The 15927-nt window shown below is 35.8% G+C and overlaps 1 protein-coding gene across 1 annotated transcript in view; it reads right to left on the bottom strand.

Moving 5' to 3' along the window:
- Positions 1-15927, bottom strand: part of LOC107722042 (tenascin-R-like) — a 143476-nt gene that overhangs the window by 44060 nt on the left and 83489 nt on the right. Inside the window, exons 4-5 of the mRNA XM_016530270.1 lie at positions 6808-7350; positions 3715-4188 (exon numbers count right to left, since the gene is read on the bottom strand). Of these exons, the coding sequence (XP_016385756.1) occupies positions 3715-4188; positions 6808-7294 (961 nt within the window). The 5' untranslated portion in view covers positions 7295-7350. The remainder of the gene's footprint in view (positions 1-3714; positions 4189-6807; positions 7351-15927) is intronic.

The raw sequence follows: 15927 nt of genomic DNA, 5'->3' as shown, positions 1-15927 counted from the left end.
AGATAGATAGATAGACAGACAGACAGACAGACAGACAGACAGACAGACAGACAGACAGACAGACAGACAGACAGACACAGAGAGAGAGATAGATAGATAGACAGACAGACAGACAGACAGACAGACAGACAGACAGATAGATAGATAGATAGATAGATATTTTTAAGTTGCTGTTCCAAGCCACATCTTGTATTGTATTATCTGACACTGATGTTCTGGTATGTAGTGAACTTGAAAAAGTTAGAAAATGTAGCTACTTATAAAAAGAGTTTGGAGAATCCCATTTGGGCTACCCAAGAGACTAAGAACCAACCCGGGTCTCCGGAACACATGAGACTTCTTCCTGATACTGGGCTCATAGGAGCAGCTATAAGTGGCCTCCCGGGAATTACTAAGGACTTGAGAAAACAATTCAGCTCCTTCCACACGAACAGGACAGACTGGCGTTCCTTCTGGTCCCCCTCTACAACAGACCCCTCAAAATAGAGAAAAAAAGTCCCAGGGTGCATATTTAGCAAAATTTATCACTCTAGCATCTGTGCTTTTCACCCATATCTAGCTGCGAAGCTCCCCTTTTTATTTTCAAAGAGGAAAAAGAATCCAGGAAGCTGAGCAGATACAGTCTTAGACAAAAAGGGAGCAATGGTCTTTCCAACTGGATGCTTCTCAGTTTCCACGTCTCACAAGAAAGTCTTATCACTTACAAACTTGAAAGCTGACATCAATTGTTTGAAAAGTCTTTCTATCAGCATACTATGCATATATTTCCTATCATACTAAGCATAATCAGGAATAATTCAAATGATATAAATATATATATATATATATATATAATGTGTTGTGAATTAACAGTTTTTTAAATTTCATTCAGCACAGCATCACAAATTCTAACAGCAATTTCTCAATCCATTCAAACTGGATTCATTCTCAGCTTTGTACATGCATTAGTTTTGGCAGCCCTGCTTGTCTAGATTATCGATTGCCATGTACTAAAGCAACAATATGTCAGCTAACAGTCTTTCAGAATAACTTAAATGTTTTGGCAAAGTGTTTAGAGTATAATTTGCTATTACTTATTTCATGATTAGTTTTGTTGAATTATACTAGAAAGACTTGTTAAAAGCAGGTAGTTCTATGTTTTTGTCAGAGCAATTTAATTCCTTGATTAATAGAAAATATCTACTGATTAGAAAAATGGTCATTGTCAAAGAAAGACATTTCACATCTTTTCATTTTAAGCTATTTGAAGATTTCAAAAAGGAACTTCCCATCACATCTTATTTCCTTCATTACTTCTTTCCCCACATTGCTACCCGTTTGCAAAATACTTTTTGCTTACTTTTTCATCGGCCTAATGAAACGAGAAAATTGGATAGAGTAACTGAAAGAAAAGCCATATCCTAATTCATTCCCTTGATAATATGATGAGCTAAGAGAGGAGAGAATCTTCAGAAGCTATGTGGAGAGTAATAATTGAGCAGCCACTTGCCGTATTCCACCACCTCTCGCACACAACACCCCACTATTTTCTCCTAATTGCTATGAAATAAGCAATTTTGCCTCCACTCAGTCTTGCAGAAAATGAGAAGAGAACTGGGCTGGTAATATGATTTGCCCTTCCCTCTCCCACTCGTGAGATGACAGCTGTCTTCAGCGATGTGGGGTTTCGCCAGCCTTTTCCACGAACTAGCTGTGAACCTGGGTAAGCGTGATGGAGAAATTGCTTCGGCCTGGTTAATATGACACATCTTCCCCAGTGAATGTGACTTTTGACAAATGAATGGTGTTATGCTGTGAGTTGTCACCAATTTTACAGCCATGACTGCAGGAGCGGGGGGCCTACCGTGGGGTTTAGCATCTGTCGTGTGTGCTGGTAACTGGGGAATCGGTTACTGCTCTTCCAAGAGAGGATTTATATTGGAAAGAAAATATACCAGTTGCACATCACTTAATAAAGTGGCTTGTTTATCTGCAATTGGCTTAAACACTTTGAGAGAGAATATGCTATGTAAATGATGTTCGTATTTTCTCAAACAAGCTTTTGTCATAGCTTCATTTCTTCTTCGATGGATTTTAAATGCTTAAAGAAAACCAAGCGAGTCAGACATTAAATATTCACTTGCAATATATAAAGCAAAATGTGTGAATTATCCAGCACAAACTCATTTTCTTGGGTAACGGTTAACTGCATCTACTGTGCCAATATAGCAAGCTGTAATAATGTTAAAACAATGAAAAAAAAGCTACTGTAAATGCTAACTGTCTTTAACTACATGTAATGTAAGATTTAAAATATATTACAAATATTTTTGATTTAACAGAACAATATGTAATTTAGCTGCAAATTGTAATAGTACAAATTACCATGTAAATTACTGTGAAAATCTATTTAATATTTAACAAGATAATAGATGTACTGTTTTCTTACAGGACAAAATATGGTTATATTTATGGATAATAGAAAAAAACAGTTGCCTTAATGTCAACGAAATTACCCAGAAGTGTCTCTGTCACACATCACATTTGATTATATTTCATCTATATTAATTGTTTCTTTTTTTTTTTTATCAGTTATGTACGTTAATGGGCTTTATGTTGCAGCACTTTGAACAAATTGGTTGAATGAATGAATGAACGAACGAACGAACGAACAAACAAACGAATGAATTAATGTATGACTCACTTGCTGTCACCTACTGGTGGTTTTAGTTTCATATTTATAGTATAATTTTAAAAAAATCTATTTTTTTCTGTATTCAATTTTAAAAAATCAATAACATCAATACCCATTTATTATCATTATTTATGCAATGTTGAAACAACATATTTCTTTCTAAAGCTAAAAAAGCTTTTTTGTAATATCTATCCTAGTGAAAAATAAATATACTAAAATGTATATATACTAAAATATAAAAATAACTAAAAATATATGTTTCAAACATGTATATGAATATAAAAAATATACTAAAATATTCCTTTATTTAATGCTAAGTATGTTACAAACACATATTTATGAACTTAATTCGCTGCAATTCTACTTTTAGTATATTAAACTGGTATTCTTAAAGTCTGCTAAATTGGAACAACTTATTTTGTGCACTTTAATTGTGTGGAAGTAGTGCTGAAGTCCAACTAAAGATATACTGAAGTATATTTGATTGTGCTAAAGTGGAACTATTGCAAGTATACTTCAGGTACACTTTAAATATCTTGCATTTAAAGACAGATATTATTCAAAGATCATACAATCCTCATCAATAGTGACATTAAAACACATTTTAGGCTTAATATTAAGAAATGTGCATTGTGCACAAGTAGAACTCCAAATAAAGTTTAATTATAATTTTTATATCAGTAAGTCTCAAATGATTTGTCAGTAAATATGTTAATAGATTTGAACTATACTTAGTATGAAATAAATGTATTTCAAATATATTACTTTTGTACTAGGGTATTTAATGCATTTCTCATTTAATTTTTTTTGGGGGGGGGGGTAATTTCTCAGCCAGAATTGATGTGCGATTAATTTGCCATTACTTAGACTAATTAATTTGCACATTATGTAATTAATTATATAAAAAAAATTAATAACTTGACAGCCCTAGAAATAATTCTAAAATATACAGCGAATAAATGTCTAAAACCCATAAGTTATGTCTACAAATTTCCTGGCAACAAGAACTACAAGGGTGTTTTTACACATTGAACACTGACCTGAAGCGCAGTCATCTCCTGTATATCCCTCTTGACAGGCACAGAAACCGTCCTTACACACCCCTTTCTGGCTGCAGTTATTAGCACAGAAGATGAGAGAGCAGTCTTCCCCCAGGAAGCCAGGTCGGCACTGGCAGGTTCCGTTCACACAGGTTCCTTGATCTGAGCAATCGTTCAGACATCTGCCCAGCGAGCAGTCCTCTCCAGCAAAGGCTTCCTCACAAACACACTCGCCATCAATGCACAACCCCCTGTCAGAGCAATCACCTGGACATCGAGGCTCCGAGCAGTTCTCACCGCCAAAGTTACGGTCGCATACACACTCGCCTTCGATGCAAATGCCCTGGCCGGAGCAGTCATCTGGGCAGCGGGGTTCAGAGCAGTTCTTGCCAATCCATCCTTCTTCACAAACACACCCACAAACCTCCATACTGAACGTGCCATGGCCACACTGAGGGACGAAGTCCAAGCGACCTAAGATTGAACAAATATGTTGAAGTTAATTAAAGAAATTAATATTTCTGTCATCAATTACTCGCCATAACGTCAGGGAGAAATTGGCAATTGTTAACACTGTGACTGAATCAGTCTGGATCAGTCTGGTCAAACTGGCTTTGTGACCTAAATCAACTGATTCATCAGACTCTACAATTTTAAATTGATAGTTCACTCAAAAAAATTAAATTCTGTCATCATTTACTCACCCTCATGTTGCTCCAAACCTGTATGAATTTCTCTCTTCTGCTGAACAGAAGTTATTTCGATAAATGTGTGTAACCAAACAGTTGTTGGCCCCCATTGATAAGTCAATATGGGACCAGAAAATAGTTGATAACCCACATTCTTCAAAATATCTTCTTTCGTGGTCAGCAGAAGAAAGAAATTCATACAGCTTTGGAACAACTTGAGGGTGAGTAAATGACAGAATTTTCATTTTTGTGTGAACTATCCCTTTAAGTATATAACACTTAAATTACAGACTGTTTCTCACACAAGGCTATCATTATGTGTTCTGAAAGAAGTCACACCACTTTATCATAATTTTGGTCATCATTTTGGTCCTCACTTTCAGTATCCTGGACACTCTTTTAAACATATCTTTAAAAATTACTGCATTTCCCTCAGAGGAAACCAAGTCAAACAGATTTGGAACAAAATGTCGGTGAGTAAACAATGACAGAATTCACACTGGGTGAGCTATTCCTTTAATTTCCATCAGGTTGGACTAAAATTAACCTTATGTAAAAAATAAAAAATAAATACATAATAATTCTGAGGCAATATCTTGCAATCTTATTAGCTCCAGCAAATGTAGCCTGGTTCGATTCAGCAAACAGAGGACTTATCAAAGACTTGAGGGGAAGACCTCTCCAGCAGCAGTGCTGTAATTAATCTAGTTCACAATCTAACCTCATTTGTATAGCTTAATATGACTTTCCCTTTACTACTGCAGTGTTTCAGCTGTTTTTAGCTGCCCTGGAGGGGCTCCGCAGCCAAGGTTTGCAGGTGTGAATCCACTCGAGGGCCCTTTTGAGACGTTAAACAAGCACAACACTACCACCGTCCACAGTTCTGTTGTCCCTATGGGTCAATGCACAATATAGCCTCTACTTCACTTAGCACCGCAGTCACATCATAACCGACAGAAGGACCAGGATGCACTTTTGTTTCATCCACCGGGTACAATGAGCCAAAAGCCACTTGAAATGGATTCAAGATTAAAGAAGATAAGTTTGATTAATCCATTATAAAACATCAAGAGGCTGTAGATACACAGTCTGCATATAATATATCCTTGCTATTTGATTATGAATATGATTTATGAATATGATAATATTTATTTCATATACACTGAACAAAATTATAAACGCAACACTTTTGTTTTTGCCCCCATTTTTCATGAGCTGAACTCAAAGATCTAAGACTTTTTCTATGTACACAAAAGGCCTATTTCTCTCAAATACTGTTCACAAATCTGTCTAAATCTGTGTTAGTGAGCACTTCTCCTTTGCCGAGATAATCCATCCACCTCACAGGTGTGGCATATCAAGATGCTGATTAGACAGCATGATTATTGCACAGGTGTGCCTTAGGCTGGCCACAATAAAAGGCCACTCTAAAATGTGCAGTTTTATCACACAGCACAATGCCACAGATGTCGCAAGTTTTGAGGGAGCGTGCGAATGGGCATGCTGATTGCAGGAATGTCCACCAGAGCTGTTGCACGTGAATTGAATACTAACACAGATTTAGACAGATTTGTGAACAATATTTGAGAGAAATAGGCCTTTTGTGTACATAGAAAAAGTCTTAGATCTTTGAGTTCAGCTCATGAAAAATGGGGGCAAAAACAAAAGTGTTGCGTTTATAATTTTGTTCAGTGTAGTTCAAATCTACCGTATACTGACAAATTGCTCAAGACTTATGCTGATATAAAAGTTATAATAAAACTTTATTTGGATACTACTTGTGCACAATGCACATTTCTTATTATATTAAGCCTAAATGGGTTTTAATGTCACTATTGATGAGGATAGTATTATCTTTGAACAATATGGGTCTTTAAATGCAATATATTTAAAGTGTACCTGAAGTGTACTTACAATAGTTCCTCTTTAGCACAATCAAATATACTTCAGTATATCTTTAGTTGGACTGTAGCACTACTTCCCCACAATTAAAGTGCATTAAGTACAAAATTGGTTGTTCCAGTTTAGCAGGCTTTAAGTGTACTAGATTAGTACACTAAAAGTACAATTACAGGGTATTTGTATTAAGTACATACATATATAAATGTATTTGTAGTATACTTAGCATGAAATAAATATATTTCATACAGTTTAGTATATTTATTTTTCACCAGGGCATCCTTGGCTGAAATGAGTTTGAAATACTTGGTTTAAACTGCTTGAACAATTTTAACAAATTATTATTATTTTTTTTAGATCATTATCTGTTATATAATGAAAATACCATAACAGTAAGCATGCTTGCATGAACAAATCCAGTCAGATCTCAGAGACATCACTTTTTTTTATATAACACTGCAGGATATGCAAGCAATGTGTATCCACCTCAAAATCTAAAACGTACCCATAACAGAGCTCTCTCCGCAGCAGCTGGAGCTACACTGTGCTCGAAGCAAGGACACCTCCCTCTCCAGCATCTCTACGCGGTTAGCCAGCTGTTCCATGGCGGCAGCCGCAGGACAAGCACAGGTCTGCTTTGGGATATTGATGCGATGGGTGAAGGTCACCTGGCTGTCCGAGTCCACTGTCTCTTCTGTGTACTCTGTCGGCATCTTGTCACTCCCAGCTGTACCTTTGTTTGTCCCTGGTCCTGGTACCGTGTCTAGGTCCACTGAACAGAGTGACTCTAGAGGTACATTGATGTTGTATACATGATTGAAGATCATGGCCTGGGTCTGGTTGCTAGAGGGACCCCCGTCTTCGGGAACCTGTCGCCTCACTCTTGTGGTCCTCACTAGTTTGCTGGTGGGGTTAGGAACAGCTTGAATCCCAAAGAACAGTAGAGCCAGGCTCACTATTGAACCTTGTATTGCCATGGTGCACCCACACATCACAACTCGGCACTAGGGCGAGATCATCAACTGCACAAATAGACCTCTGATTGGCACTGTGAACAAAAATAGATCATTTTTAGCACTAGAAAACAGGAAAGAAAATAGCAGATCTTAACAATAGCAATATTTGTACTGGCCTCAACCTCAATATACTGTATACATATTATAAATAGGCAAGCAATTTTGTGTTAGAGTTTATAACATTACAAGTAGTCTATTTCATAACATTTAGTGACTTTTTATTAAATATATGACCACTGATTGACCAATTGGGTATTCCAGAACAGTTTAATTCATCCTAGGTACGATTGCACGCATGAGAGGTGGGCGTCAATTGCACTGACAGGTTAATCAGCCAATCACAGAAATGAAGAGAACATGATAGGCGGCATTATACGATTTACAGGTCATTGAGCCAATCATGACACAGCCTTTTCTCATGTGACTTTTCACCTGTATCTGGCCTGCCAGAAGTAAAGGGAGGCCAAAAGGGGTGCTGTCAAAACACTGGTATTGTTGTAAGACAGTGATTCTTTTACAAAAACAAGTTTTAAGTGTTAAGTAATCCTAAAATTATAACATTTGTTTCCGTTAACTGAAACTAAGCTGAAAATATGATATAAATATTAGATTAAAAACTTAACCTTAAACAACTTAAACAAAAATAAAAAAAAATGTTTCCTTGTCAACTAACTGAAATAAAAGAAGTTTAGGTTTAAGTTGAAGCACTAAAATGACTAAAACTGACATAAAAAAAATGACAAAAGCACAACATTTCATATAACTAAAATGTGAAAACTGGAAATATAAAAAATAAAAGCTAGTAATAAATATAATAATAGTATATACATCATTCTAAAATAAAACTGTTAGACACTGTGTCATACAGTTTTGCCTGTCTGATTCTTATCCCTCAGAGAAAATACCCTGCTGCAAAATATTATAATTTTTAGCTAATGCTTTCAGGACTATTAAGTAATTCTTGCAATTTCATCAAATCTAGACAATGTTTGTTTGGTGACATATAAATCAGCATAATTCACAAGAACAGTCTTGAGAAATCCAAATGTTTTTAGGAAGTACGGCACTTATCAGCTCATCCAAACTGTCTCACACTGGCCCCGTTTCATCAGGCCCTTTTTACAGTTGAGCACTGAACCTAGTAAAGCAAATTGATTCCATATTTTGTGCTGAAATTATTTTCTGATCATTGTAGACATTAAACCTATAAGCTTTCCCTAAAGCATGAGAAACATTTGAGTAGTTCGACTAGGAAATTTGATACAGTTCATTGATTTAGTAGAGACCTTTATATGGAATTTTCTTTAAATCTTCCTTAATCCCTTATCAGCAACAGAACTCAGGACAAGAGCAAACTGTAAAATGAATCACTGAGTCAGACTGACACCTGGGCTTTTGGGCTATGGTCAGAATGATAATCTCCTCTGACATTTTCTATTTTTAATGGATCGGCAGACATAGTCTTCCCTACCGAAGAAACTCTTTTTTGTTGCTGCTCAATCACCTGGATAAAAGTAGGAGACTTTAAAGTAAATGTATAGTGCTCTATAATTTCTTATAGAATTCATATGTAGAGAACAAAGCATCCATCCAAATCACTTCAATCCTAATCACTTCACTTTAAACTAGCAATCTAAATGTACTTTCAGATTAATTACTAAAATCTACCGAATATATGTCACAAAAGAATGAATAGTTAAGGGCTTGTGCAGTCATATATTCCTGTCACACTGTGACATCTTATTTCTATCTGTCGGAGCCTGGGGGTGTGTCTAAGTGGGTTGCTCTCGTTTTTTGCACTGGACCCTGGAGCAGATGGCTCATTAATTCCGCCTCCATCCTGCCTCTTATATTATGAGTGGCAAACTTTGCACAGAAGTGGTCTGACATTACACAGCCAATTTCGCCCTCACACCTTCTACAGAAATATAAATATAGTCTGATGAAACAAAAAATAAAAAAATCTGCACAGTAACAGTCTTCTTCACAAATATTAGCCAAAACAATGCCAGTTGTGAAACCACAAAGCTTTTAAAGGAGTATAGTTCACCCAAAAATGCTGAATTTTTCTCACCCTTTGGTCATCCAAGATGTAAATGAGTTGGTATCTCATCTGAACATATTTGTGACCCTGGACCACAAAACCAGTCATAAGGGTAAATTTTTTCGAAATTGAGATTTATACATCATCTGAAAGCTGAATAAATAAGCTTTCCATTGATGTATGGAGGTTTATTAGAATAGGACAATATTTGACCAAGATACAACTATTTGAAAATCTGGAATCTGAGGGTGCAAAAAAATCTAAAGAGAAATCAGAAAAGAAAATCACCTTTAAAGTTGTCCAAATGAAGTTCTTAGCAATGCATATTACTAATCAAAAATTAAGTTTTAATATATTTACAGTAGGAAATTTACAAAATATCTTCATGGAACATGATCTTTACTTAATATCCTAATGATTTTTGGCATAAAAGAAAAATCAATAATTTTGACCCATACAATGTATTTTTGGCTATTGTTACAAATATACCCCAGCGACTTAAGACTGGTTTTGAGGTTCAGGGTCACATTTAAAGAAACTTAACATTAGATTTTTTTGAAAATTATAATTTAAACTCCTTTAGCAGCCAAAAAATTTCCTTTTCCCTGAAGTGTTAAGTTTTGAGAAATGTCTTTCCTATGGTTTCTTAAAGTATTCTCTCTAATGGAGAAGATTAAAGAGACTTCAGAACTATAGAGAGACTACAGACCACTGAAGAGACTGTCACTCTCTCTTTCTCTGTCTCTCTCTTTCTCTCATAAAATATTGTTACTTTTTTATACATGCCGCCTTCAAAGGAGAAGTCAGACCAGGTCACGCAGACAACTCTGCATTCCCCTTCGGGAACTCGAGCTGCGTCGGAAAACGCTAGGGGAACGCCTTCAGCGATACCAAGCTCTGAATCATATGTGTAATCAGTCGAACGATGGGCGAGACGTCAGCGGCGGGTGACGTCATGACCAGGAAGCTTTAAAAGCACGTGAGGTGCAGCCGGCGCTAGCTTGTGAATCTTCCCATCCCTACTTTCTATTATTTCTGTGACATAGTTGTTTGTTGTATTAGTTGTTTTCACTCATTCATGTTCAATAAAATCAGAGGAACCGGCATGATAATATCAAAAGCTGACATGTTTGTGTAAGCTAATTTATCAATTCCTCAACAACTTCAGCCCTTTATTCACATTATGCTTTTGGTCTTGCCATTATATGACAGCTTGACTAAAACATATTTCTAAGTGTCTGGTGTATCTTTTTATAGAAAAACGTCCCAGGTTACGTATGTAACCATGGTTCCCCGAGGGAACGAGACGCTGCGTCGCAAGGCCATACTTCCGGCATCCCTACTAGAGCTTGCTTCACTCCTAAGAAGCTAGCGCCGGCTGCACCTCACGTGCTTTTAAAGCTTCCTGGTCATGACATCACCCGCCACTGACGTCTCGCCCATCGTTCGACTGATTACACATATGATTCAGAGCTTGGTATCGCTGAAGGCGTTCCCCTAGCGTTTTCCGACGCAGCGTCTCGTTCCCTCGGGGAACCATGGTTACATACGTAACCTGGGACGTTTCTCCTGTTATAATGGGCGGATGGGAAACTTTTCTTTGACTGGAGATCTTGGCAAAGCCTGTAGCCTTTGAAGAGAATGAGTGCCATAACGCTGAATGACAAAGAGGCTCAATTAGGAGAGCTCTCAATTAAATACGACAGGGAAGACCACGGGGCCCTTTGACTGTGCACTTTCCCCAATTTCCTAATGTACTTTTGAATAGCACATGTTTCTTGCTGGGATTTTTCTTTCAGTCAATGGTTGTCCACATGGTAGAACCGCAATCAGAACTGACAGCGCAGTGAATGAAAGAAGTGAAAGGAGCACAACTGTAAATTCTGCTTTGCCATCACAGGAATAAATTCCATTTTAAAATATATGAAAATAGAATATAGAATATAATACTATACATTTTTTATATAGAAATGGGGAGCAGAAGAGACATCTTTTAAAAACATTTTAAAATCTTACCAACCCGAGTCATTGGTAATGAAAATAAGAAAATAATATTTCTAGAGCTGAAAATGTATTTTATCAGTGCCAACCCTTTTAGATCCCAATAGCTATAATTGTAATGTATGTATTAACAAAAATAGAAAAATATTTAAATCAATCACTGTTGTTATTGTTAACTAAAACCATTAAAAATATTAGATGAAAAACATAACCCAAAGAACTTAAAAACTTAAAATACTTAAGTTGAAATACAAAAATGACTAATACAGAAATAAAAATAAAATGGCTAAATATAAATATAAAAAAACTACTAAAACAATGACAAAGGCACATAACAAAATTACGAAAACTTAAAATGAAAGCTGAAAATATAAAAATAAAAGCTCATTCAAAATATAAACAAATACTATAATAGTATATACAGTAATTCATTGTAATATAACACTGAAATCGACTGACATCACTATAGTTAAAATGTATAGTACATTCTCCCTGGAAACTAACAAAAAATATAATATTACAGAGCCAAGCAAATAAATTAAAGTTTTTTTTTTTTTTTTTTTCAAAGATTGGTCTGCAAATGTTCTGTTTCTAATGAATGTAAGTGATGCTGTAATTATGTGAAAGAAGAATACATGGTGGAAAGAGATGTTATAACTAAGAAAAGAACAATTGCATCATTATTGTCTGAATTTCACAATAAAAGAGCTGATGTAACATCCTGTATTGTATCACCCCTGTTCCTTGGTATTTAAACAGCATTATCTGCTTTGTGGTGAAGGCTCTGGAGCTGTTGTTGCTGATGATCAGCATTGACCTCCTTTAGAATTATGGTAAACTATGCAGAGAGTTGTGGCTGCCAAACATAATGGTATTATTATAATTTTTGAAGAGATGCAACATTGTCAGAGTTAAAGAAAGATATTAAGAATGCAAAATAATTCTCATTGCTGAAAAGAGCTTCACCTTCTTTTGGTAAAAAGTCTTATTCTTGTTTTTTAAAAATAAAACCACCTGCACCATTGAGATGAAGACAAAATAATTTTTGTATTTCAAATCTCTTTCTTCCTCTTCATTGAGAGTTACATTTGATTCATAAAACTGAGACATAAGAAGTAAAAAGATAAATTTTACCAAATTTTAGATTTTCTTTTCAGTGCACTCAAAAACAAAACTAAATAGTTAGGTAAAATTATTTTACTGAAAACAATGTTTACTAGCTAATGACCAACCAAAAAACTAACTAACTAACTAACTAACTAACTAAAACTACCAGCTGGTCTAACCTGCTTCATGTGTTTAGACTGTTTTTTATTTTATTTTATTATTATTATTTATATATTTTTTTTTGAACATGCTGGCCAGTCTACCAGCCAATGACCAAACTGGACCAAAAAAAAAAAAAAAAATCCCACAAATGCCAGCTTAAGCTATTTTCCAGCAGTGCACATGCCTGAATCTATTGAAACCTTGTGTTGAGATAATTTTCACCTGCAAGACACATCATCCATTCTCCAGAGAACACAAACACACCACTGATCGAAATGTCAGGGCTGAAAACATGAATAAATGTATTTCATGATATCCGATAATTATGTCTCTTCCAGATGTTATGATGATATGACTCCAGCAATGTGCGTATTTGTAATTTTCAAGCAGTAACCTGATGGGTGCCCGCATGTCTTCAAGGAGTGCTGGTAATTCTCCTGTGTCCTGCAGGACAATTCTTCTATGGTTCAGTAAATGCTTGTTGTGTTCTTAAGCCATGATTTGTTTAGAGAGAAAGCAGGGGACTTTAAAAACAGAGCGTGCACAGCAGAGTTGTGATAAAGACATGTAGCCCACATGATGTTAGGGCATCAGGAGGTCAACAAAAGCATTAACCTCTCACCAAGATAACAGATGGGAATGTTTGTTGGCTTCGCATTGCATTTGGAAAAGACTTGTTGATAATGGAAAGATAGCGAGGAACATTACTGCGCACCGTCGCTTTAAGAGCTACAGTACAGTGCCAACATGATGTAAACGGTCTCTAACTGCTCTTAAAGAGTGAAAAAGCCATAATAGATGAAACTGGATAAGATAACGTTGAAACAGCGACAATGTCTGCCTGACACAGTTTTAGTTGAGAAAGAACAGACACAAGGCTTCAATGAAACCCTTTTGCTTTTTTCTCAGCTTTTCAAAATTCCAAGTCTGTTTTCTAGTTCACATTAAAATGAGAACAAGGTTTCATGATGTAAACACAAGTGTCTCTGCATCAAAGCAGAGTCAGTGTTTTATCATTCATTTTAAGTGAATTCAGTGGTGGATCCTGGCAGACACAGTTCTCAGATCAACATTCACTTCACTATCACTCACCTAATTTATCTCTGTTCCGCTTGCTGCTTAAATTAACTGCGTACAAGCGGGTAACTTTTTATTGGTTGCTGTCTGTTGGCACACACTTAAGTAGTCTGCGCATTAAAAAAAGTGTCTTTATTTGCTAAAAGTCAGTAAAGGTCAAGTTAATTAAATAAAATGTGCCATTGATACATTTTATGCAGTTGCAGTTTTACTTAGTTTATTAAAATGTGTATTCCTCCAAGATTTGAACCAAAGACCTTTATCGCACAACTCTCACTGTTGTACCAATGAGCTGTGCAATGTCACCAAGATATTTTTTTTAATAGATTAATTGTATTATTTAACTGTACACGCTTAAAAATAGAGGTTCTTTACTGGCATTGATGTTTCCATGAATAATATTTCATATCTACAGAATCTTTACATTCCACAAAAGGTTCTTTATTGTGGAAAAAGGTTCTTTAGATTATTAGAATGTTCTTTACATTAGTGCTGTCAAACGATTAATCGTGATTATTCATTATTCATATAATTTATATTATAAATAAATAAATGTATTTAATATATAAACATAACATATTTTTCTGAAATATATACATGCATGTGTGTGTATTTATATATACATAATAAATATAACAGCACACACACATATATTATGCAAACAAAAACTTTTATTTTGTATGCGATTAATCGCGATTAATCGTTTGACAGCACTAATAAAAACACAGTTATTTTAAGAACTGCTCACTGAAATGTTCTTTTGGGAATCTAAAATGGTTTTATTGGTTTCAACTACATTGTTCATTGTTTAACTACAGTCAAGCTATATTCTTATGAAGTGGTAACACTTCATGTCTGTTGGGGGACCACCAAATTAAAGTGTAAGCAGATATTAACCATGCAGCCTACTAATACTCTAATGACTGGTAGTTGAAATGTAGTTATTTATAGTTAGTAAAATGTCAAAAGTGGACAATCAAAATAGTGTTATCACTTCTTCATAAGAGTAGCTTAACAGTAGTTGAACTTCTTTTAATCATGACTAACTTCTAACTTTACAAGCTACCGTTTCAATGCAGTTTCCTGGTCTTAAGTCTACCTCTTCCCTCACTTGTCAAGGTGTTTCCAGCTGGCCGAAGTGTATCTGGCAGCAGATTAGTACAGTTCTTCCTTTATTTCAAGTTCGTCTAATCTAGTATCGCTTTGTCACGTCTGAGAGAACACGAGGAGTAGTTCCTCTAAGAGACAGCTATGTCTCATCCATCTCTTTATCCCTCTCTAGAGAGTCCTCTTTCTCTCTCTCTGTCTCTCTTACTTCAACATGTTTTTCTCATATTGCTTCCTGTGGTATCTTCTGCTTGCACCGGCTAGATTGACATGAAGAGATGTCTGTGTTGCCTGTACTAGGAGCTGTCCTATGACTTTGCAGGGTGAGTGTAAGCCTCAGTGAGACACAGACAAAGGCGGATGGGTGGGGGTTTTGTAATCCCTATTTATGCAGGTTAATGTGCAAACACCTCGACGTGGAGACCGCCGCGCACGCTGGCCTCGGCCTGGCTCGCAAATGCCCCTGCAACAGAGCTCAGCCCCACAACATTACCATTCTATTCTCATTATTCCGACGGTGCCTGCCAAATTGCCTTGTCTTTCAGGATCATTGGACACTGTTCATTTTCAGCACCTGCGACCCAGCGTGTTTTACTTCGCAGCCTCCTTCTCGCTCGCACTCCCAGAGTTCCCAAGGCAACGTGGATTTAAGCATGTTGGGACACAAGGAAACCGTGTTTAAAGAAGGTATAGTGTGAAGGCCACACTCCTTTTCACCAAAAGAGCTGTCAGACGTCTACTTTTTTTTTTTTTACTCTGTCTCCAAGAAATAAGCATTTGTTATTCTATTATTAAAAGAAATATGCATGTGTTATTCTATTATTAGAAATAAGCAATTGTTACTCCATGTAATTACTGAACAATCTGATGCATGACTTATTGAAACTTGAAATAATTTTTTTTAAATTTTACTTCAAAATAAGAATATATTTATTCATAATCTTCTCTATTTTCATATTTACCTTCTTTTTTTCTGTCCATTGGCCATGCTGAATTTATATTGTCATAAATAAGTTATTAGTTATAGATATTAACTATAGATAAGGGTTAAAGGTCAAAGATGACATGTGATGTTTGCCTGTAAAATCACACTCTAAATGTTTAAAAATGC

This window comes from Sinocyclocheilus rhinocerous, unplaced genomic scaffold (genome assembly GCF_001515625.1).
Source record: "Sinocyclocheilus rhinocerous isolate Xijiao unplaced genomic scaffold, SAMN03320098_v1.1 scaffold484, whole genome shotgun sequence".
Lineage (NCBI taxonomy): Eukaryota > Metazoa > Chordata > Actinopteri > Cypriniformes > Cyprinidae > Sinocyclocheilus > Sinocyclocheilus rhinocerous.
The sequence above is the reverse complement of the archived record's forward strand: the minus strand, read 5'-3'. Positions and strand labels throughout refer to the sequence as shown.